The sequence below is a fragment of the Desmodus rotundus genome, chromosome 9 (genome assembly GCF_022682495.2).
Source record: "Desmodus rotundus isolate HL8 chromosome 9, HLdesRot8A.1, whole genome shotgun sequence".
NCBI classification, from domain to species: domain Eukaryota; kingdom Metazoa; phylum Chordata; class Mammalia; order Chiroptera; family Phyllostomidae; genus Desmodus; species Desmodus rotundus.
The window spans coordinates 108,362,906-108,388,654 of NC_071395.1; the positions used below are offsets into that span (position 1 = coordinate 108,362,906).

At 43.7% G+C, this 25,749-nt stretch overlaps 1 protein-coding gene across 3 annotated transcripts in view; it reads right to left on the bottom strand.

Moving 5' to 3' along the window:
• AP2B1 (adaptor related protein complex 2 subunit beta 1) overlaps positions 1–25,749 on the bottom strand; it is a 101,681-nt gene that overhangs the window by 71,917 nt on the left and 4,015 nt on the right. For all 3 annotated transcript variants that reach the window (XM_053930707.2, XM_053930705.2, XM_053930706.2), the window contains exons 2-5: positions 24,498–24,560; positions 19,353–19,458; positions 14,696–14,831; positions 12,804–13,049 (exon numbers count right to left, since the gene is read on the bottom strand). In XM_053930707.2, the coding sequence (XP_053786682.1) occupies positions 12,804–13,049; positions 14,696–14,831; positions 19,353–19,458; positions 24,498–24,534 (525 nt within the window). In that variant the 5' untranslated portion in view covers positions 24,535–24,560. The remainder of the gene's footprint in view (positions 1–12,803; positions 13,050–14,695; positions 14,832–19,352; positions 19,459–24,497; positions 24,561–25,749) is intronic.

A 25,749-nucleotide genomic window follows, 5' to 3' on the forward strand; every position in this document is an offset into this window, starting at 1 on the left:
AACTATCCTTGAATATGTTACCTAGTCGACTGGAAACAGACAAACTGCTTTCAAAACATACTCGTGTATTGAACCACCAGTGATGGCATATAAGCTTCCTGGTGGTCAGACAACCCAGAATTAAAGCAATTCAGGTATGAGCAGAAAGTCACATTTTTGTTTACTATTAAAACATTAACAATTTTAATAGTACTCAAAACTATCAATAGAATCAAGGCACATGAACAGCTAAAAAAAAAAAAGCAGTGAATTTTCAAAATGAAACACATACATCTGGCAATGAAGAGGAAAATCTAGGCTGAATAATTTTATAGGTAAGTGGGTATGCACGTATGGAGGGGGGAGTGGTGGGGACAGATGCCATCAGTCGTGTCCTAAGTCTCAGAGTAAGGAAACCTGAGCCCAGAACCCCGGGTCCCTATTATACGATGTTGGGAGAGCTCGTAATCAGCGGAATTTAATTCCTCATCTGAAAACTAAGGATAATTTAATCTACCTCACAGAGCAGCCTTAGTTTAAGGATAAAAGCAAGTGACGTATGTATAAATTCTTTTACAAAACCTTAAGCAAAACAGCCTTGACAGGTGCGGCTCAGTTAGCTGGAGCATCATCCCTTAACGGAAAGGTTGTGGGGTCGATCCCCAGTCCAGGTGCCTCTGATCCCTGGTCTGGGAGCCTATGGGAGGCAGCCGATGTTTCTCTCTCCCCCTTCCTCTCTCTCTAAAAGCAATGAAAGAACGTCCCTGGGTGAGGGGGAAAAAACCTACATAACATAAAGACGGTAAAATTACCGTCATTCATCAGTTGCAGAGTTTTTCACATTAACATCTCTGAAACTGGGGTGCAGTTTATAATCAATGGCATCCATTTTAATGTAAAGTAATACACCGTTTTAATATAAAGTATTTTTCTTTCCAGGTAATACATAAAATAATAAAGCATCTTAACCCTGGCCAAGTAGCTCAGGTGGTTGGAGCGTCATGCTGATACCACACCAAGGTTGCAGGTTCAATCCCCAGTCAGGGCACATGCGTGAAATCAACCACTGAATGCACAAATAAGTAGAATAATAGAGAGAGGTGTGTGCCTCTCTCTTTCTCTCCCTTCCTCCCTTTCTCTCTAAAATCAATTAAAAATTTTTTTTAATCTTAAAAGTTTTAAAAAATAAAGCATCTTAGAATCAATGGCATCTTAGAATCAATGAAATATGGTATCTCAAACGTATCCTTCTTTCAGGCAGTATGATAAATAAAAAATTGCTACCAAATAAAGTATCCTGACTTACACATCTAGGAATTCATATCAGTTGCAAGAAAAAAAGTAAACACTCCCTGGCTGGTGTGGGTCAGTGGATTGAACGCCGGCCTGCAAACCAAAGGGTCACCAGCTGGATTCCCAGTCAGGGCGCATGCCTGGGTTACCAGCCAGGTCCCCAGTGGCGGGGCACGTGAGAGGCAACCACACATTGATGTTTCTCTCCCTCTCTTCCTCCTTCCCTTCCATTCTCTCTAAAACTAAGTAAGATCTTAAAAAAAAAAAAAGAAGGTAAACACTCTACCAAAATTACACATTATTTCTAACATAACAAAATCTATAACCAATGAATATTTACAAAGTACTTTAAAACTTGCAAATACACCCACCAAAATAAATAAAAACTACACCATGGCCCTGTACAAGGAAATTTAAAAACCACATTTTGCAGTGAGGCTCCCAGTTGTTACTAAAAATTGGCAAGGTCAGGCTCCCTACAAATACTCTGTAAGTACACATGGGCTGTTATAGGAGACAGCAGCTTCGGGAATCATACGCATTGAAAAGATTCTCAAAAATGTCAAGTCACTGTTAGTTCTTACTGAAGTCCCTTGCTAAAAGTTTGACTACTATCCTTGCGCTTGCCAGAGAAGAAACGTAATATGCACGAGTTAGCTATTGACATTAATAGCCACACTATCTGGGTAGTCTGCAGATTATGCCAGCATATGATTCTGCCTAGAAGATAAAAATCTAGAGAATATGATTTAATCGAATAACACACTTGTGACAATTATCCATTATTATGTTAGGGATAATAATGCCACAAATGGAATCACCTTCATCTAAAATTCAGTGATCAAAACAAAAATTCCAAGATGGAAAATCAAAGACTCGGCTGGTAAATGTGATCAGGGTGACAACACTGTATCACCAGTAAGGCAGGTCAGAAAGGAGCGCCTGGTGCACCTGCTGGCGGCAGCACGCACGAGACTCTTCTCACTCAATCTCTGCTTGCTGCCTCACCGTGGAGCAGGGGGCCCAGGGCAGAGTGAAAGGCACAGTGAGTGAGTGACGTCTCCTCCATCATCTCAGTGCTTCACTTAGAGGGAAGAGATGTTTATCTCCCGTGTGCAACTCACTCAACGGACCCAATTACAGCAGAAAGGATCGACACGCCACTGGAAGACCAAATGCCTGCTTTCCTCCGTTGCTGCCAACGAGGGCCCAGTGCTGGTTTCCAGTGTCCAAAACTAGCCGCCTACTACAACTTACTGTTTCTGCCAGTGAAATCCTTTTATTGTTAAAAACAAAGTTAAATATAAGATGTGTTAATAGGAAACAGAGAAAAAGGGTGAGAATTGGGGGAACTAAAAACCTTGGAGAGAAAAGAGACAGAAGGATGCTGAACGGAATAAACAATTAGAATTCTTCTGTTATTGTCATAGGCAATTAGAAATTAAACCAAGTGTATAATGCAGCTAATGAAGTAAAATAGGCAATTTCCACTTATTATCACATTAAAACAAAAAAGGAAATAGGCAAAGTCAGTCTAATTAAAAGATCCAGCGAGATCAGATAGTAAGATTGTTTAGAAAGACTTGCACTGAGCAGAGGTCACTGGTCCCCAAGCCAGTGTCCGGCTGACCAGAGGAGAGGCACCCCCATGACAAAACTGTGCTGTTCTTCTACACTTCCTTGGAGTTCTTCTACTCCACCTTTCCGCTTACGTCGCCTGTCACATCCCGACTGCCATTTCTCGGAAGCACACTGAGGTGGCCCATAGGGACTGCTTAGAGCTTTCCGGGCCAGTAAGCCGTGCTGGCGTAGTGGACACTTACCATGAGCTAGGCATGCTGACTCTGGAGTAGATAAAGAAAAAGCAACAGGTGGCTCCAGTATATAGGGTGACTCACCTGTCAATATTTACAGTTGCTTTTTCATTTTATACTATGTACATGGTATATATATTGTCTATTTAAAAAATAATAAACCTTAAAACTTAAAGATTTATCTCATCTTCCCAGAGCACCTTCTCCAAACAGTAACTCAGTATCACAGAAGAACAAATGTGGCCCCTGCATCACTCCCTCGATTCACTGGTCTATCAAAGCAAAGGCTGTATCGCCCTCATCCGAAATGTCACATGAACATTTTCCATGAACATTTTTCCCTTTAGAAAGTAGGCATTTCTCTCAGGAAACAGTACCACGAAGAGAACAACGGCCTTTTAACTATAATCTCAGAAAAATTAGAGTTCCCAAGAAAGACGGGTTTTTCAAGGAAGTTTTGTTTTAAAAATTGGATTTATAAATAAGGTTCTTATGTTTTCTCACTACGCTAGCTGGCTTATGAAAAGTTGGAATCTAAAAAAACAAAAGGAAAAAAGTTGACATCTAGGCGACAACACATTCATATCATAAAAAATTTTTTTTAAATTCATCTTGGTTGTCGATTATGGTAAGTTTTGTTCTTTGGGGACTGTACCTAAACACTGCTCCTCCCCATCCCATCCCACCTACTGCAATACGTCTGCTTTGCAGATACAGGTGTTAAACACACACACACACACACACACAGAAAAGCACATAGAGAGAGATACTCGTAACAGCATAGTCAACATCAGACAAATCTTTCTCTGCCTTAACTGCAGACTTCTACTCAATGTGACAGACCCCTGGAATCTGCTGGATCTCTCTTTAAGGCAAGCAAACTGTATTTGACTCTCCCGATGCTACACCTAGTAGAGTGAGGTGCACGAAGAGATAAAAGACAGCAACAGGTAAAATTTCCTGAGCACCTATTCCTGAGCACAGCGATTCTGAGGTAGCTGCTATCAAAATCCACCTATTACAGATAAGAAGCAGGCTTTTTAAATACGTTCATAAATACAGGGCTAGAAAAATTCAGTGACTTGCTTAGTCAACACAGCCAGAAAGGGATAGGGCTTGAACATGGACTCAAGTTTTGGATCTGATTCCAGCGCCTGAGTACGACTCTTTCTGCATCCAGCATTTAGAGACGTCCCAAGAGCTGTGCACTCAAAGTGGGGAACGGAAACAAAAATCAGAGCTGGGAGAGGATACTACAGTCAATGCGCTATTTCCAGGCAAAGGCGACAGGTGGATTTCTACAAGGGGAAAAATGTACTCTTCCCCTTCCTCTAGGTCAGAGATAATCACTTCACGGCAGCACTGAGAAGGCCTAAATTTACTATCTAGCTATAAGATCTGATTTAGCAGCTACCCTTATCTTACACCGGGAAATTCTGAGCACATAAATTCGGCCTCCCTTTTTCAAACAAAGAGCAAGCTGGAGTGGTGGATATGACTAGAATAAAAATGGCCCTGCACAGGAGAGCTCTAGAGGAAATCTAGATACACAGTGGAGTGGAGTGCCACAGACAGAAGCTCCTTCAGGGGAAACCTCTCCCATATTCCACCCCCACTCCCCCATCCCCCCACCCCACCCTGTCTCTGAATGATTTCCATTCCACATTCTAATTTCACTGATTTTCATAGCCTTGGGACCCGAGAAAGATAGCACTTTCCAACAGAGTGACTTCCCCCTATTAACTAAATTACTGCTTAGAGGACTTTCATTTCCAGCAATGACCTTCAAGGTCACACACTCTGATGAGATTAATGCTTCAGTTTTCCCATTCAATTTACAATCCTTTTGGCTGGTGCCCCTGAGGACTCAAATATAGTGAAAGCAGCAGAATCACCCAAAACCATTAGTATGAAATATATAGGTGGTTTACATAACGTCATCCTCCTAAAAATCAGCAATATGGAAATTCGCTTTCTCCTTTAGGGAGTTGCCTCGAGTCACATGTTAAAGAACAGAACAAGACAGTCCTTGTTCAGAGCATGTTTCCATCGTTATCATCCCCTTAAGGACACAGTGACCATATGGTACCAGTTGATTTTTCCCTCAAGCAAAACTAGAGCTCACGCTACAACGTCCAGAATGACAACCGACAATATGCCAACTGTATTACCCTTTATAATGTTGTTTCCCCCATCTTCTTCCCCAGAATGAGGAAGTTGAGTCAACACATATCATTATGGCAAGGAAGTTTAAATACACTGTAACAATTAAGACTTACAAAAAAGTCTCAATAAAATTCATTACTTAAAAGTGGCTTAAATTGTGATCTGACAAAATCCAAATATCTCCAAAACCAAAACACCACAAATAAATATCAAGAAACAGATAAAAAGGCATTCCTAAGAATCAGAATTACTTGGCCCATAAATCCTAAAATTACACTAAAGCATGCTGCAACATGAATAAAACAAAAAAATCATCACACCACTTATCTCCCTTCTGGAAGTAACCCCCTGCCAAATTAAAGCCTTGTGATCATCTTAAAGGAGACACTAGGAAATGAACAAGCCCTGGCTGGTGTGGCGCAGTGGACTGAGCGCTGGCCTGCGAACTGCAAGAGGTCGCCAGTTTGATTCTTGGTCAGGGCACATGCCTGGGTTGCAGGCTGGGTACCTTTGGGAGCATGCAAGAGGCAACCGATTGATGTATCTCTCTCTCTCTCTCCCCCCCCCCTCTAAAAAATAAAATCTTAAAAAAAAAAGAAAAGAAATGAATGAGCCATGATCTTTTATGCCCACTGTTGAATTACTATGTGTAACAGGTCCAGTTTTCAGGATGCTGCTGATGGAAACTGCTTTAAAGGCATATCCTTGAACAACTACCTTTGAAAAGTAATTCTGCAGTGATGTAAGCAACATTGTAAACAGGCTGTGCTTCATTTGTCGGTAAGCTGCCCTCAGATTACATGATAAACAACGTCTGGCTTTGTGTAAGGTATACAAAAGAAATAAGAATCTTTTAAAAATAAACTTGCCAAGTGAAGACTGAGCCCAGCAGCACAGTCACCACGCAACACAGAACACGCGCCTTTCCTGTTACCAAGGACGCACTCTACACCAGGTGCGGTGTTAAGTGCTCTGCAAGCCTCAGCCCTCTAAGGCTCGCACGCCCTGTGCCAGGGGCACTGTCCATGACCCCCGTGCTCCAGATGAGGATGCTGAGAAGGTCAGGGAGACCACACAGTAAGAAACAGCAGAACCAAGATGCAAACCCGTGTCCACCTGGCTCCAGAGCCCAAGGTTTAACCACTGTGCCATGGTTCCAGGGGCGGGGGGCACACTTCACAGTTACAAAGCACTTTTCTGCTGATGAAATGCTTTAATACAGAACAGCTCTTTATGAAAGGAAGTAATTAAATCCAATTTGGTATCCTGGATTAAATCCTGGAGTAGCAAAGGGACATTTGTGTTGAAACTGTGTGAAATTCAAATAAAGTCTATACTCCAGTTAACAGTACTGTACCAATGCTAAAGTTTAGTTTCGCCAAATGTACCGTGGTTATGTAGGATGTTAACATTAAACGACACTGAGGGAAAGGTATATGGGAATTTTCTGTACTGTCTTTGCAACTTGTACATAAACCTAAAATTATTCTCTTCCAAAATGAGCCTATTTCTTAAAAAAATAAGGTGGTAATAATTGATCAAATAAAAGTAGACAATGCATTAAAAAAGGAGAATACACTGAAAAAGATTTCCACAAAATTTATTACAAAGAGAAACAAAAATCATTTGTTTCCTCTGTAAATAGAGACAGACAAGCATTCAGACCGACCCGTGGGAACTCCCAGAACAGCCCCCAGCGGCTCAACACCCCACACCTGCAGCAGCTGGCGGCAGCTCCTCTTTTAGCCCCAACACAGCCCAGCGGGGTCTGGGGAGCCCAGGTGCGGGCGGGGCGCACAGTCTCCTCCCACACTCTTACCAAGTGCCTGGCACTCACCGACTCTCACCCACGCTTCAGATCCTCCCGCTCCCGCACTCCTCTACAGACCCGTCGTGACGAGCGCTGCGTTCTTCACGAGCCAACCACAAAAAAGTGAACGTTCTAATGCCCAAATACAAATTACAAATATCGGAAAGTACGTCTCAGCATGTCTGTTCCTCAAGAAAAGCCACACTTATGTGTCAGGCATTAAAAACTGTTAACATTTCATGTTGAACATAATCCAGTACAGGCAACACTACCTCTATTTTACAGATAGGAAAACTGAAGGTCATTATATTTATTATTATTTTTTAAAATCTCCACTTGAGGATGTTTATTGACTTGAGAGAAAGAGAGAGGAGGGGGCAGGGAGGGAGAGAGACACACACAGAACCATCAACGTGAGAAACATCGACTGGCTGCCTCTTGTGTGTTCCCCAACCAGGGATTGAACCTGCAACCTTGCTAGGTATGTGCCCTGACCAGGGATCGAACTGTGAACTTACCGTGTAGGGGCAAAGCTTCAGGCAATAGCCACCCGGCCACGGCTGAAGCTCACTTTAATCAACTTGCTCAAGGCCGTGTTTCTAGTAAGCATCCAACTTAGAACTCCAAACAGCAGCCACTCTGGCCCTAAAGGCTACATACTCCTCCCATAACCCAAATTTTCACAACCTTAGCACTGCTGACACTCTGGGACAATTACTTCCTTGCTGCAAGGGGCTGTCCCGTGCCCTGCAGGATGTTGAAAGCATCCCGGGGTTCTGCCTACTAGATGCCAGCAGCACCCCTCCCATCAGTGCCGTCATGCAGAAGTATTTCCAGACGCTGCCAAACATCCCCTGGGAAGCAAACCGCCCCCCGCTGAGACCTACTGCCATAATCCCTGCTGTTTCTGCATGCTATCACACAGTAAAAACGCACGCTTTTGTGAAGAGAAATGTTTTCCAGAAAACAGCTCTCCAGAATAAGTTCAAATTAAAAGAAGCCAGCAGTTTAACTGGTACCTCTGCTGAAGGCTACACTGGTGCAAGATGAGGCTACTTGTAAGAGCATGCTGCTTGTGTAGAAGAGCCTCAACAAACGACAGAACCTGTTTCTTACTAACTCGGTAGTTTGTGCTTTGGCAGAGAGAACAAGGCAGAGGAAGAGAAGCGTCCCGCGGGCAGCTCTCAGAGATGGAAGCAGAACTGAGGGGCTAGAGTGTGGATGGGCAAGCGAGGCCCCTCAGCCACAGGGCCCTGGGAGAACCCGACCCACACACAGCATGCGCAGCGGGGCTGTCCGGAGAGTCCGGGCTGGCAGGTTCCGGCATAAAATGCTAACTTACGTTGGACTACCTCAAAATGCCTCTCAGGCAGAAATGAAAACCCATAAATAATAAACAGAGAAAACCCTAAAGCTCGGGCAAAAACCACAGAATAATTGCCACCACTCAAAAGCGCATGTTTCTCGCAGATATAAACTTGGAGAAAATCTTAAATTTCCAAGTGTTTGCTGGTGCAGTGCTGCCCCCATGTGGAGCAACTTCTGAAAAAAGTGGAATAAAATTCCATCTTTGGGCAGGAACACGTATCCATCGGTCAGAATTAAGAGGATTTTAAGATTTCCATATTAAAACAGTTCTCAGTTAAAGTCCTTTGTATGTTCAAAATTCTGAGAAAACCAAACATTCTCAATGTTTCTGTGAGCATGTACATATTTAAACTCTATTGCATGCGAACACCCAGGAGGACAGTGACGAGGAATGGGTGCGGGGACGCAGAACCGGTTAGAATCCTGGCTACAACACCACTGACTTAGGACTCTTGCGTAGTTCTTCAGCCTCCCTGGGTGCGCACTGCTTTATCTCCGACAGAGAGTAGCATGGCTTCCCTGGGAAAGTACTGAGAGCTAAATAAAGTGTGTCAGCTAAAGCGTCCATCACCGTGCAGAGAACACACAGAGTGCACTTCAATTTAAGTTTCTCTCTTCCTGATGACACAGGCCATCGTGGGCCTTAGGAGTTTTGGAGATGTTTGAGCTACAAACCTTACATTCTACCACTGGACCCTGGAAGGAATGTAGCATTCACGCATGCATCCACTTCCTTTCTGCAGCACTTGACCCAAGTAATAAAACAAAAATCAGTAGTATAATGACAGTAACTGAATACTTTTTGGTAAAGACATATTGTTGCAAGTATGAGGTCAAGATCAAAAGCAGGCCTGTGTGTTTATGCAGGTCGGCTACTTTTTATTCCAAGCCTTTCAATTCTTCACTAAAACAGGAATGAAGAGCCCAAAAAAGATGTGAATGTATGGGGAACAAGGCCAGAACAAGAGTAGGGCAAGCAAGGTATCCCAAGCACAACTGGAGGGGGTGCCCCCCACTCTCAGGCCTGTGCAGCACAGTCTTTGCAGGAGCCTAACTGCCTCCTTCAACCTTGCAGCCTGGGTGCTTTGTTGGCGGTAAGCTGAACCATATCCGAGGAAAGTTCTGCTGCTGAAAAATCTGATAAAAATCAGAAGATTTCCTACTGAGGGCAGCAGGTCCAACAACTTAATTTCCAATGCTCGCATCTGCTCTGGGAAAATCTGCGGTAAAACTACAATAAAACAAAAGGCATTTCCCAAAGTTTCTCAAAAATCTACCACATAACCTTGTTTTCTCAGAGATGCTTGTGAAATTCTCCCCAAATCACCTCCTGGTTTGCTGTAGTAACAACTGGTTAAGAGTTATTAAGAACATTATAGTTTACTACAGTCTTCTATTAGATTCAAATACAGACTTCCTCATGTGCTGCCTGTGTAAATTACTTACATGCAGGTATGGGGGGGGGGAGAAACAGGTAAAACAAGACTGGCTTGCGTGGAGGACGGTGAAGACTGACGTCAAAGCTCAGGTTACCTGCCGGCAAGGCCACGCTTGACCGCTTGTGCCTGCAAAGCAGAGCAGGCCAGCAGCCAGAACCAGCGGGGGTTGAGAAGGACATAGATAACCGCAAGCTCCAGCTGAACGCGACTGTGACTTTTGCAGAAGACGTAGTTATCACTTAGATAGCCTGGGAAGGAACAATCCTTGCCCGCAGCGTCTCCCTAAGTCTGCGAAACTTCCTTGAGCTTTATGTGACCAACCCCTACAAAACAAACGCGGAGACCACGTTCAGGGTCACTGTCCCTCCATCTGAGAACAGCACCCCACCTGGCCCCTGCTTCTCGTTAACCCGTGTCCTGTTTCTCCTCATCTCCTGTCACCCCACTCAGGGACTCCACCCGCGCTGGTCGGTTCACTTTATTTATTTTGTTGCTCTAACTCGGAGGGGGGTTGAGAATTCCCATAATAAAAAGTGTAAATAAATAAACAGCATGCACCTACTACTTGAGTACACGGACTGGATGAAGCCAGCTCTTCCTCTACAATGAAAACTCTGAATAAATCAGACAAATCAGGTTTGTCCCAAAATCATTCCATCCTCTCAACTGATCTGTATCAAGATCTCTGAGTGCTACTTGGGGGAAAAACCAAAACAAAAAACCAAGATGCCTTTATTAAGCCCTCAGGTAGGCCCTATCCCTGACTGTCGAATTTTCTAGGTTCTGCTTTGAAGACTTTACATTGGTACAGAGGTGCCTTTTTCTTCCCAAACTGGAATTGCCTAGGTTAGAACCTCATTTTCACTTGGCTCCGCGCCACAGTCTTAGCTCCACTGGACGTGTGACAGGTTTCCACAGGGAGCATGGCATCCGCTCATCAGGGCGAGCAAAACTTGGTGTGTGGAGCCCACTTTTCATCTTCTCACTTGTCAAGTAGAAAATTTCAATGAATTAAACCAAGTAAAACCAGTCTAGGCCTGCCCCTTAGCAACAGACACGTACTGTTTAACCAATAAAAACTTAACTAAAAATTTAAACCCCTGTACAGTTAACCACCTTCTAGCCTATCATTATCTTCTAGTTCACAATTTTTCAACCCATAAATGAATATCCTTCCCACTTGCACATAATTAGCATGAAAAAAAGAAAAGAAAATTTCAAAAACAGTTGTTTAGAATAACAGGATGAATCAAAAGTAGTGCCAAAACCACAACTTGGTACCAGCTAAACATTCTATAAAACAAATATTTCTTCATGGAATTTTTTAAAAGTGCCACATGGTACTGCTTAAAGGAGAAAAGGCAGGGTGGAATCAAAATTCTTTTTTGTTGTTTAAGATTTCACTCATTTATTTTTGGAGAGAGGGGAAGGGAGGGAGGGAGAGAAACATCAACATGAGACGTCAACTGGGTGCCTCTCGCACACGCCCTGAACCCACAACCCACGCATGTGCCCTGACCGGGAATCAAACCAGTGACCTTTCATTCTTTTGCTCTGCAGAACGAGACCCAACCTACAGAGCCCCGCCAGTCCGGGCTGATTCAGAATTCTAATACTGGGTGGTGACACCTGTTCGGGGTCGCGGTTTAGGCACATATGCAGCCACAGCCACTTCTATGCCTGGAGGAGGCAGAAAAGTTCCTGATGGTGGTTAGTACTGCAGCACCTTTACAAATGTGGCTTGCTTCGTCCTCGAACCCTGACACTAACCCTAAAGGACAACGAGCAGAAGCGAAGACTGCCCAAACCACAGTATGAACCGAACAAAACGTCAAAGCAGAGATTGGAGCAGGGAATTTGCAGGTGAGAGACAATGGCTATTTTATGGCAAATTCCAACTCTCTATCTCAAAAAGTTCAAAAAAAAATTCAGAGGTCACGTACCCACGGATTAAGTCACAGCATCATTCACCTCCTAGAAAGTGCTGCAGCAGGTAAAACGGGCGGAGAAAGTGGCCCTGCTCCTCCGCCACCGTGCAGTGACATATTTATAGGTAGGTTCAATAGCTCCAGCGACAGCGCAGCCACCGCAGCCCTCGGGGCCTGGCTCGCCTTTCATTACACAGGCAAAGTTCAAAATGTCAAGAGAAATAAATGGTCCCCAAACTGTAAGGTGTTAAGTTACATTCTGGCTGCCAAACACTCAAAACATAATCAAGTTTGCTAAAAAGAATCTTGTCCTGGGATTCTCCAAGAGAAGAATGCATTACGTTACTTAGGCAATAAAGATAATTGATTCGGTTTCTACTCCCACACCACCAGAAAATACCACAAACATCTATCTGAAGAAATAAGCTTCAAAAAACTGACATAAACTTAAGGTAAAAACCTGCTTAAGGAAATGATGAAAGGACCTGATTCCAAAGCCAGCCATTTCCAACCACTTCCATTTCATGGCACACACAAACGAATTACTAAAATTCTGCAGCAACCAAAAATGCCTTTTGCTGATCTGACACAAAAATAGGTGTAATTTTTACTTATTCACACTAGACAGCTGTTGTTGTGTTGGCTGTTGTCATTTTAAAAAATGTTGACATCTAAGGGAAAAGAGGTCAGTGCTCCTGACTACACAGTCGGGTACCACACGCTTTAAAAATTCTTACGGTGCATCAGCTGAAAACCGCCTTCTAAGCCGGTGCAGGGTAAATAGGATACGCAGGTTCGCTTCACACCCTCGTGTTTCAGCCCTTGGTTTCACCGCAGAAACACCTGGGCTGTGAGGCCGACAATCTGCGGGACCCAGAGACGTCACACGTTCCACAGCTGGCCTGTGGTTGGTTCAATGTCCCAAAGGCAAGAACTGTTTTAAACATGCTTTTTAGAGTAACCCATTTTAAGTACTGTTCTCTTTATAAAAGCAAAAGCTTATTACCATCGGATTTGAATCTGCTATGAGATCCCGCAGAGAATCCAGAAACCCCTGGTCTTCCACCATCTGGGCGTTGATGTCGTGGAGTTTGGCCACGCAGACGGCCGCCGTTTTCCGAACGTAGGGGTCTTCGTCCTTCAAGCACTTGCGGAGGGGCTCGCAGAGATACTCCGTGATCTTGTCCACCCGGATGCACCCCATGGTTCTGACTGCCAAGGCCCGGATCAGAGGGTTGGGATCTTCACAGTCCTACAAAACATGATCCTTGACAACTACAAGTGGAAGCGGTGGCGGAAAGGAAACAGTCTAGTGTGCACAAGCCACAGAAGAACAGTTTCTTAATGGAGGCCTCCAGTCACAGCCTCTATCAGAACCCAAATCTCCCACGCTATTCCGTTCTTGAGTACAGATCTTAGCTGCCTATGAGAGTCTAGTTTGTAATTCATTCAAACTGTTTTATATGCACAGTGAAGAAATGGATTAGCTCCCGAGCTGAGCAAAAGCCTAGTAAGCTGGTGTTACCATCCTCATGGCCATTAGTACACCTGCCCTAAAAACACAAAAGACCTCTGGGCTTGCATTCTGGTACAGGGAAAATGAGGAATTGGAAAGATGAGCCCCAAATAGCAAGCAGGGAGAAAAAAGGGGCTTGGCCAACAGAAAAGCAAGCAAAGAAGAAGACAGAAGCTGGTGTGGGCCTGACAGAAGCCAGTCCCTCCTTTGCTAGAAAGTGCTCTTCCGAGTACCACACAAATAAAACACTTAGTAAGAAGGAACACTCCTTGAATTACCCTACTCTAAAAAATTTCTTTAAGTATTAGAAACGCACATGTGTGCAGTCAGCCTATGAGGTAGGTAGGCTACCGACCGGTGGAGAGAAAAAATGAAATGCTCTTTGATACTGTACAATGTAGCTGAACAGGAGAAGAACAAAACTCCCCAAGAAGAAAGAAAGTATAATGGTTACTTTTCGAAAACAGTTTAATAGAAGCTAACTTTAGAAATGCTCTTTCCTTTTTAAAAAAAAAATGCAGATGAAATTCCAGGTAGAAGAAAATTAGTAAAAAAACATTTCTAGGAACATCCTCGTTATTATGCTCGTGAACTCTGACAGGCAAACATCTGACTGGACATCCGGTAACACCGAGAAACTTTTTTAAATGGTCAAATTTTTAAGATGTGAAAATGGCACTGTGGTTACCTTTTAAAAAGAAATCTTATTCTGACAAATGTAAGAATGAAATGATTTTTCATCCTTATGATATTTGGGATTTGCTTTAAAATTGTCCACTAGGAGAAGGGATGAGGGTCAGGAAAGTATGTACAGGGAGTATAAATTAAACAGACTGATCAGGAGCTGGTAGCTATTGAAACCGCAAGATGGACATTTTGAATACTCCTTCTACTTGAATATGTTTCAAATTTCCCATAATAAAAACATCCATCAAATATAAGATCTATTAAGTAATACAAAATAGAAGTAGTACCCCCTGGAGCAGTTTCCACCACTTCTGACCCGTAAGCATAGTTTCTACAAAAATAAAACAGGTTACTGGCCCTACAATAATATGCCCACCCTACGTGAGCCGTGGAGGTCCCTGTGAGCCTCTGCCAGCTCACGAAACAGTGAGGTTTCCCCTGGCCTCCCTCTCCCACCTGGGAGATGCACAAAGGCCAGCTAACAGAGGGCTCGCCACGTGGACTGCGCTGGTGACAAGTGCCGGCACACAGGGTGCCCGGAACACGAGCACTCCTGGTCACTGCCAGCGCTCTCTCTAGAGGCCCTCTCTTGGAGCAGAGGTTGTGTATCTGCCATGCAGACACGAACTGTATCGAGACGCTCCTGAAAACGTTACTTGAAGTAGAAGAGACTGATGCGGGGTCTCTGAGGTTACCTTCACGAAGCTGTTGACAGCCATGATGGCCATGTCTGGCTGACTCTTGGCATAGTTCATCAGGTAGAGATACACAAGCTTCTTCAGCTCCAGGTTGTCAGTCTGCATGCAGTTCACTACATCTGGAAAGAGAGAGCTGAGAACAGAGAAGAAAAGAGAAAGGAAAAGTGAACAGACGTTGGTGCCAACCTGTTAGACAAAACAAAAAACTAGTCTTATTCACAAAGTGATCTGATGCACGGACAAATGTCCCCAACAGTGGCATGATGACAGAAATGAACCACTAAAGAACTCGCAGTGCTGATCCCAAGGTTGCTAAAACTAAATTTTTAAAACTTTACTATGAGAGTTTTCAAACAGAAGTAGAGAAAGCAATGTAACGAACCCACTGTACCTACCGTGCGCCTCGCACACACCCCGACCCGGCCCGCCCTCTTCCCGAACCTCCCCCGCCGTCCCCGCCCCAAGAGCCGCTCTGCAGGACTTTCAAACAAGTTCTAGACATCGTATTTCACGTATAGTATTTTAGGGATGTTTTTAAAAATCGCTATTTTTATCATTCAATTACCAGTGGTTCTTCACGCCAATTAATCATGGTTTTGAAGCACTGCAACTGTTACACCTTTTGATGCTCGTTCTTTGTCCACCATCCTAGACAGCAGGAGCCCACGCAGTTGGCTCCAGAGTTCGTGTCACCTTCCCTCTACTTTCAACAGCTCCCTTGCTCGCTGGCAGAATGAAACGCTCCAGTCAGGCTCATTCTGTGCATCTCTAGTCCCACAGCTGGACTCCACTCATTTCTCTAGGACATCATGCACCCTCTTTAGTGGAATTTATTTACACGTTCAGACAAATGAAATTTCAGTGTGCACAAATACAAGAGGAGTTCATACTCTTCCCAAGTTCAAGTCATGTCATGATTTACCATTCCCCTATAAGGCCAACAAAAAGAAATTGTGTTTTCATTCATAAAGTAGTACCATTAGCTTGAAATGGTTGAGCTTATCAGATTTAAAGTGTAAGCTGCATTTAGAAATATATGGGTTAATTATAATTGTAAGGGAAGTTAGCAATTAACCTTCCCCTAAGGCTTTATCAAAGTACCTTATAAATTAAATACTTCTAAATATCTTATTACTAGTACAGAAGAAAGGAGAACCAAACGTCAGTGTTATTTCTACCGAAAAGTAAGAGAAGTAATTGGTCACTTGGTATAGCTCCCATATAACATACAAAGACTGAAATTATTTACAAAAAGAAAACAGACTGCAAAGCCAAAGGAGCAGTCCTATCGCCAATAAGCCAATGACCTCTGTCCTGGAAGGGAAACTGCCTGTTTGATTTGCATGGGTCCCTATGCACTTTCGTGCACACGCGGATGATTAATAAACGCCAGTGACATTCTCCAAAAGTGAGGGCTCTTTCCATTTCCTAGGGGAACAGCTCACGTGAAAAACAACTGTGAAACAAGTAAATATACCTGAAACATTAACCACGGGAAATTCAAGATCCTAAATAAGTTAATTCCAAATACCTGCCCAAGATCAAGAAGATCTTGATCAAGAATAGTCAAAGTTCTGGAGGTAAAGACCACTAAGTACCAAAGCATAAAGCTAGAAACCTGAGCTTCCCCACAGAGAAGCCGCCAGGCACCGAAGGCGTGCATGCGACGTGGTCAGTCCACACTGAGCTGTGACGTACGCGTGAAACACTCGGGATGAAAAATATACCGTCAATATCTCACTAATAACTTTTATGTTGATTTTATGCTGAAATATTACTATTCTGGTTTACTGGGTAAAATAAAATACATTATTAAAATTAATTTCATCCATTTTTTACTTCAACTTTAATGTGGCCACCAGAAAATGTAGAACTGCATATGTGGCTGGTCGCATCGTCGTTTCTCCTGGACCGTGCTTCACGTGAGGTCACGTGCAGTGGAGACCGAATACGACCTGCAAACAGCTAACCTCTATTTATTGGGGTTTTTTTAGCTGTCTTTGTCGGCAGCATAAATCCCATCTCCTCCAAGAAGGATTCTTCACCTATTTCTATTTATATGGATCTCTCTTTTGTAGAATTCTTATTGGCCTTAAATGTATACATTCTAGTATCTACTTAGCTGTGTTTTATTATTAAGGCTAAAAGGCATCTACTATCCTTTCGTCTGAATTATGATATCTGATATAGTGCTAGGCATAAAATAATCAATTAATTAATAAATTAACAAATAGTATTTACCAAGCATAAAAAAGGAAAACCCCAAAGAAGTTTTAAGTTTTCTGTAGAACACAGAAACACACACAAAAGCCCCACCCAGAAAGAATGCTGAGTGTAAAGTTCATCCGTACCGACACGCTCAACCTGGACAGATTTATTCCTTGGCACAAACTGCCCTTCGGCGGCTGATCACGGGCCAGCAAACCAGAGCCTGTGGGCCAGGCGCAGCCGAGCACCCAGTCTGGCACGAGCAGAGAGCTAAAAGTGGTTTTTGCATGTGAACATTGACAACTGATTTGAGGCCAGAAAGAATACTAACTCTGAACCCAATTCAACAAATTGTAACCCCCCAAAAGAACCCCAACTTTTTAGGAGACACGTAGTACAAAAAAACCTGTACTTAATTATATGCTGAATTTGGTCAACAAAATATTTGTGGAAATTTCTTTCTCTCTTGTTATGTAATTACTTATACAGTAACCTCAATTTTTTGCCTCTTGGCCTGCTAAGCCTGAGGTGTTTACTAGCTTGCCCTTTAAGAAAAGTCTGCTGACCTCTGAGATAGATAGATGGTCACGTCACATCCAACTGTGCTCACAGGCTAACAAACAGAACCACCGCCGGCCTCGGCACAGCGGCACCTGCAGCACGGGAAGCCACCGAGCCACTTCCTGCTGTCACCATCTCCTCGCACGCTCCCGCCTGCTCAGGGCAGCTGCTCTCACCCTCTGGGTCTCACGACCCCTTTAAAAAGCACTGAGACCCCCAGAGCGTTTTTGTTCATGTGGGTTATATGACTACAGACACTGTCACATCAGGAATTAAAACTGAGAAACTTTAGAAATATTAATCCATTTAAAACAATACATTTCATAGTAACAAGTACCATTCTAAAGTAAACATATACTATTTTTTTTAACAGGTGACATTGTTTTACAATTTTGCGAATCTCTTTAATGTCTAGTTTAAACAAAAATAGCTGGATTCTCGTCTGCTCTGGTATTCAACCCATTGTAGAATATTACTTTGGTTGAAGTGTAAGGAAAAAATCCAGCTTCATCCATGTACATAAACTGGAAAAGGGAGAAGTATTTTAATAGCTTGTTCATAGAACGGTGTATCCTTCTTCTTTTTTAGTCCACAAACGGTAGTTTAAGAGTTAGCTACAACATGCAGGTGGCATTAAAATCTCCTGGCTTGTCACTTACTTGGAGTGGCTCTTTTACCCAAGCCCAGCTCTGGGACCTGAGCACCGGTCACGGAAAACAGTGGGGCAGTGAGCCGTGCAGACCCCGGGGTCGGCACACGTCATTACGCGGCAGCAAACACTCGCCTTCGTTAGCTGCGCCGCCCATCTCGCCAGAAACCCTGTGGGTGCTGGAGGCTGTCAAGCTCGTGACAGGCGATACAAGTTTTCCAACACCCTAATTTTTACTTTAAAGCTTAAATTTATCTAATGTCATTTTTTTCCCCTTGAAGTAACGGTTCACTTTGTTCGTTTTTGATAAAATGTCTCCCAAACACTGAAGTCTGGTTAACTGTACTCTGTCTGTCAATCATGCTTTCACAATCGAATTGGTGCTCTTAATTCAAACACTCATGCGTGGGCTTTTTTCTTTCCAATTCAGCCATCCCTCTGTGCTATGCGGCAGAGGTGCTTTATGCATAATTCCTACCATACGGAATATTAAAAAGGATCACATATTTAAAAGAAAGTAAACTTTCACGCTTCGTGACGAACAGTCCTAAGCGAAACTGCCCTGTCCGTCTCCCGCACACACGTGGGGTGAAAGATACAATGCCTGGTATCGCGGTGTGGCTCCACCTCGGGGGTTCGCACCACCATGTGGGCAGTACAAATGTCAACGTAACGAACAAGGTTAGTAACAACGCCTCAGTCTCATTACAGGAACAGCTCTCACCTCACGGACCCCCTGAAGGGATTTAGGGCATCCTCAGGGGCCTGCAGACAATCCTTACTTGTTTCCAAGTGGTGTTGCTAAATTACCGAATTTTTTTTTAAACAAGGACTTTGTTAATGCTGATTCTGATCTGGAATTCAGGAACTGAAGGTAGAGTTATAAAGCTGAGGGCACTGGCTTACGTCAGTTAAAGAACATATGAGCCTCTGCCTCTCAGTGTATTTTTACCATCTTCTAAAACTGCCTCGGCAACAGATCTGACGCTGCGCCAGCTCTCGGGAGGTTTTATCCCAGATCTGTCTGCAAAAAATCGAACTGGTTTCACTCTTCCAAAACAAACAAACTGAAGTCACAGAATTTATATAAAAGCAACCACACTTTCTGATGCTGTTTTCAGGGGCAAACCCACTCTTACAGGTTCTCTAATTTTAACAGTTTTAAATGGCAAGCAATAAAAACAGTCTGAGAGGGCCCGGGTCTGCAGCGGTCAGTGGTGGCGTGACTGCCCTCACCTAACGTCCTTCCCCACGGTCATAGCAGCGATCACTTTCTTCACCGCCTCCTTCCTCTTTTCCTTCTTTTCATTGTTGAGTTCGGCCTTTAATTCAAAGATTTCTCCTATAAAAGAAGAAAACAAAGTGGATGGGTCCCCAGGACCAAAGAGCTAAAGCAGAATACTGTGTTATATAATGAGTAACATCGTGAAAGTTTACTGAAGCCAGGACGGCCAACCAGAATAAGACCCTTTAAGTTACAGGGTGAGTACAATTCAAACCCCTTGAGTAGTAACTGACACGCATAGGGGCACCGTCTTTCAGGTCATGGCCAGAGAGGAAGACACAACGCAGATCGCAGGGGCCACAGGAGCAGGAGAAAGTCAGTCTCACCACATCTTACAGCGGGGAGAGAAGGGCACCTGAGGAATGATCTCCCCCATCAGAATTTCAAGGTCCTGGAGAAAAAATAATGTAGGCAAAGAAAAGGTTCACAAACTAGTGTTTTCAAACCCCAAAAGACTCCAGATATCAACTCATTCACCCACTTTTTAAAATTATTATTAATTAATTAGCCCTGGCTGGTGTGGCTCAGTGGATTGAGTGCCGGCCTGTGGCCGGGGAGCCCAGAGGTCACTGGTTGGATTCTAGTCAAGGCACAGGCCTGTTGTGGGCCAGGTCCCCGGTTGGGGGCGTGCCAGGGGCAACCAATCAATGCATCTCTCCCTCTCTTCCTCCCTCCCTTCCCCTCTCTCTGAAAAATAAATAAAGTCTTTTAAAAAACCAAGCATTTAAAATTACTTATTCTTTTAGAGAGAGAGGAAGGGAGGGAGAGTGAGGGAAACATAGACGATCAGTTGCCTCTTATGGGTGCCCTGCAGAGGGCAGGGGCGGGGCCAGGGCTGAACCTGCAACCTAGGCATGTGCCCAGACTGGGAAGGGACCTGAACCTTTGCTTCATGCGACAATGCCCAACCAACCGAGTCGCACCGGTCAGGTCTCATTCACCCACTCTTAATGGCACAGATAAAGAACTAGGGCTCAAAGATCTGAGTGACTTAGTGACAGAGTGTCTCCTAAATCTAGAGGTTCTCAACCTTGGCCACACATTATTTCCTGGGAAGTATTTAAAAATAACAAAGCTCGGGCTCTACTTCAGACCAAAAAAATCAGAATGGCAAGGAGTAGAACTCTTACATTCATAGAAAGTTCCCCCAAGTGATTCTAATGCACAACCACAGTTGAAAATCATTGCTCTACTCTAATTAGTACTTTAAGAAGTTAATGGGGGGTGGGGGGGTTGGTGGTTAATGGGCTTTAAGGCCCCATCCCAGCCCATCAATCTAACAACAGAAATAATAATCCTGAAGCTTCACGAATGGCACAAGCCAGAGTCATTTCTAAAGGAACACCCCGGACAGCTGACTGCTCGGGCCCTGCACCGTGACACGGCAAAGCTGTCACCACTACGTTAAGGCTGGGCTCACCCAGCTGCAGACAGCTGGAGCTGAAATAAGAAAACGTGATAACCCTCTACTGGTTTTAAAAGAAAAAAGAAAACACACCAGCACGCCCATGAAGAAGCGGCTCCCATGTCAACCTCCCACCTGTATGCTCTTAAACCCTTCTGCCATATTGCCCCCCGGCCTCCACCTGCATGTTGGTCCCTGATGTTCACTTTAAGCAGACCTCACTCATCAGTATAGAAACAGTGGGGACAGAAAACTCTGTGATCTGCTGAAACCTCCAAATGTGAAGGATGAAACTTAAGAAACACGGCCACTGAACACCAAAAAAAAAAAAAGCTTATTACATCAATATCCACTGCTAACAAGGCAAACAAATCCATGTTACAGAAACTGCTGATTTACTTAATCCACAGCTGCAAGAAGAGCACAGCCAGAAAAGCTGGGCCCTTTAAAGAGTCACTCTCCTCTCCATCAAGTCCTCTGCTGCCAGATCCAGCTCTTGGGGGTCCTTCCTACCATGTACTTCTGGGAACAATAGAATCAGACAAGCCGAAGGGTTTCAGAAAGTCTGCACTGTGAAGAGCAGCAGGAGTGGGAGAATCAAAACAGGCTGTAACTGAAATTATTCCAACCCCAACAGCATAAACTTAAAGAGTATGTTCCCGTGGCAATTCTGGTGGGTGTTGCAGGAAGTAAAGGGAACACAGTCTATCCGTTTTTAATACACCCAGCCATGACTCATCTCTAAGTCTTAAAGCTGCACGAATCCCTAAGTAAAAAAAGGTTACCAGGACCCATTACAAGAGGTTTGAAGAGTTGTGTGAGTTTTTAAATAACTTTTTATATCATTATAAACAATAACTTGATCATCAAAGCCAAAAAAACATTAACAGAAGAAATACATACATTTCAGAATAAGGAAATCAGAAAAAAGGTGAAAATGTATAGCAAGGGGCTAGAGGCCTTTGAGAGGTGCGAGCAATAAAGACAAAGAGGGAAGCTGGGAGGAGCCGAGGAGGGGTACTAAGCCAAGCACTCATACATACAACTTTACTAAATCTTACCTTTTTTCCCTCCTCCACCCCTTAATCAGGTCTACCAACCATTGCTAGCAGCTAGCAATTCTCAATCTTGGCTACAGATCAGAAAATCTGGGGAGCTTTTAAACCCTCCCCCCATTCTCCACCCCTGACAAACAGCCATACCCCAGACTAGTGACATCCGGGGTTGTGGGACCTGGTCGTCAGTACTGTTTTCAGTTTCCCTGGGTAATGCCGATGTGTAGGTCAGGTGGAAAGCCACTGACTGGTAGGTAGTTGACGCAACTAAGTATGGAGCTTTGTGGGCTGTAACAGAAGAGCTTGTTTACCCTTACACAGCTCCAAATGACAGAAAGGGCAGATATGCTTAAGCTTTCTAGAAAATATTCTGGTGTCCCTCGCTCACTCTAGGCCACTACAGCGCGCCCTCCTACCTTTTTCTTTGTGAAGCACCGCAATCTTAAAGTTATGGGATTCCCCAATTGTTAACATTATGCCATATTTGTTTTATCATATTTTCTATGTAAGTTTTTTTCTGAATCATTTTAACAGTAAGTTGCACACATCATATCTCATTGGCTCTAAATGTGTCAATGTATAGTGTCTAAAAACAAACAACTATCTTACATAACCGTAATACAATAATCAAAATCAGGAAATTTAACAAGGATACATCATCATAAGACCTTACTCAAGGCCTTGAAAATGTCCTTTACAGCAATTTTACACCCATCCCTCCTTGGGCTGAGACGCAATCCAGGATCATGCCATCCCATGTACCGTCACATCTGTCCGTCTGGTCTCCTTTAACCGGAAACCGTTCTTCAGCCTCGGTCATTCATGATGGATTTTTGTAGCACGCTCTCGGTTTGGGTTTCCCATGGGTGCTCCCTCGTGACTATGCTGACATTCTGTGTTCTGGCAGGCACACTTCATAAAGGATAGTGTGTTCTTCTCCGTGCCATCACATCAAGAGGAAAAGGATGTTAATTTGTTCCATTACTGGTGATGTTAACACCGAATACTTGGTTAAGGTGGTAAGTGATTTCTGAAAGGATACCTTTGAAACTATATAAACTCCTATTCTCCAGCAAACTTCACCTGCCGGTTACTTTAGGATTCACTGATGACTCTTGCCTGAATCAACTACCGCCATGATTTATGGTATTGATTAATCAATGGGCTACAGTCCAATATGTGATCACTTTTTAAATTATCAATTTCAAATTTGGCCAGTGGAAGCCCCTTCAAACTCTTCTGCTCCTTGACCTGTGCCGTCACTTTTGAGTACTTCCTTTCTTTTGATTTCTGGCCTAAGATGTTCATGTTTCTCTTGCACTTTCTCTTGACCCAGCCTTGGAATCAGTCATTTCTCCAAGGAGTCCTGACCCCTTTTCGTGGGAAACCACATTTATAAATCAAGATCTGGGTACCAGGTATCCTTTTGCATCTACTCTGACTTGGGGGAAATTAGGATATTTAGTAAGAAACTCCACCAGTGTTAGGGTAGGAAATATGACTCACACACAGTAGGCACTCAGTAAAAATTTACTGAATAAATGAACAAATCAAAGTAGAAGGACACTGCAGTGTTCTTCCAGACCAATCCTGGTTAAATCTGGAGACAGTCAGGAGGTCAAGGCCAGTACACATCACAAGGGAAACCAGAAAGATACATTCTGGGGCAGAGAAGTGGTCTTATTTTAGCCCCTGGAGGAGAGGAGAACAGGTACGTTTGAGAAGGCCAGTTGCTAGCGAGCAGGAGGAGAGTGTCCTGCCCAGAACACGTCAGGAAACGTGCCGACCCCGAGGAATAACTGCGGCTCAGCGGCAGGGCGCAGCAGGTGAGAAGAGCTACACGGGTCTGCCTCTGACGGGAGTGCCGTCCGCAGCACCAGGAAAGAGCTGTGTATTTAGGGAGAATTTTACAAAAGATAAGGAAGTGGGACTTCCCCAAGAATCCTTAGTTCCTAGGCTAAAAACACTCACTATAAAAACCAGTATTATATTCCTGAGTACAAAGATGGTGAGTTAATAAATTCAAAGCTCTTCAAATAATCTATGACCTAAAAATCATAATACTGACTTCAGAGGTTCCTGTTTTAAAGTACAAAGAATGTATCTAGACAAAGCTTAGCCAAAGAAGGAGGTAAATCTACATGGAGGGATATGAATTTATCAAGTTTCTTGCATTTTTCTTCATGACCCCATTTTCTTCAAAGATACATTTAAAAAAATTGTATGTATGTATAGGCATACAAAGAGACTGAGGATTACACAGGAGTTCCCCTCAGGAACAGGAAGAGGAAAGCAGAGAACTTTCATGTTTACTTTATACATATCTCTATATAATAGTATTTCTTGTTATAAAATGAGTATTTCCAAGAAAAACGCTGAAAGAGAATAACTGTGCTCAGATCCACCAATCTTCGATGGATCGGTGTCAGGTCCCTTCCTCTTACCAAGGCAGGACCTTCAATCAAATCTGAAACCTGTACTTTAACTTCCCAACACACTTCGCCGCAGGAGCACCAGACCCGCAGGGAGACTGCCCACAGCACGCGTTCTGCAGAGGCCAGGGCGCTCCGCTAGGGACGGTCTCACAACCTAACTTTGGAAGACCCTCAACGCTCTGACCAGGTTCTCAGACTTACCTTTTTTATTGGTTGTGAAGTACTTGGAGTCAGTCATGGTGGTGTTGGCTCTTCAATGTGTACCTACGGCAAGAGAAAAGAATTCCTTCATCCAAGTTATTTATGTCCCATGTACATTATTTTAAAGAACATTTACGTATCAGAATTTCTGTATTCAAAAATGAGTATCTTCTGCCCTGGCTGGCTGGCTCAGTTGGAGCACCGTCCTGTACACCAAAAGGTTGCAGGTTCGATCCCCATTCAGGGCACTTACAGAAGGCCACTGATCAATGTTTCCCTCACATGGATGTTTCTCCCTCTCCCTCTCTCTTCTCTCTAAAATTAAACATATCCTTGGGTGAGTATCTAAAAAAAAAATCAGTATCTTCTTCCTTACCACCATCACTGGTGATTCAAGGGATGCAAAGATAATTCAGAATGCAGCTCTGGCCTTAAGGAGCTATACTTGGGGCAAAAGCCAAGTGGAGTGGAGTGATAACCTGAACCTATGATGGCTCTGTGATTTTCGTCACGATTATCTCCTAAAAGGCTCCGAGACCTAAAAACTAGACCTTTTTGTACACACACCTTCAGTCAGTCACTCAAGTTCGTTGAGAGATATCCCCGTCACCTTCCAGTCAGGAAAATCTGAGTTACTTCCCTGCCTGCAAGATGAAGTCCCTTCAAAGCATGCGTTCTGAAGGCAAGGTCAAAGGAGAAAATCATTCTGCCAGTCTGTTGGTGCTGGTGAAAGCTGCACCATCACATGCAACTTTAAATAAAAGAATCTCAAAAAAAAGGCCTGAGTCAGTAGAATACTCTGACGACAAACACCTAGCAAGGCCAACGGCTTCTCCCAGGGATTTTTTTAGACTGCGATTTTCATTATTTCCAACACTTAGCCCAACAGTACTCCCAAAGAGTATCAGTTTGCAGCTAAAAACAAGGCAAAAAAACCCCACAAACAGACACCAGAACTGGCATTAAAACTTAAAAGAACACAGATCCCAGCCTCAACGTGAACTCATCCATTCCCACTCCCAGAACTGACTTAGCTGACATGAGGCTCTGCCCGCAAACGAGAACAGCCTGGACCGGTCACCTCTCTCCCACGCAATAGGAAAAAGTTGCCTGATTTCAGAAACTTGCAGTAAGGCTTCCGTCCAACATAGCTGACTATTTTTTGAATACGTTAAAATTTTCTTTTACTAATATCCCTTCCGGCCCTGGCTGGGTAACTCAGGTAGTTGGAGCGTTGTCCTGATTTGCTAAC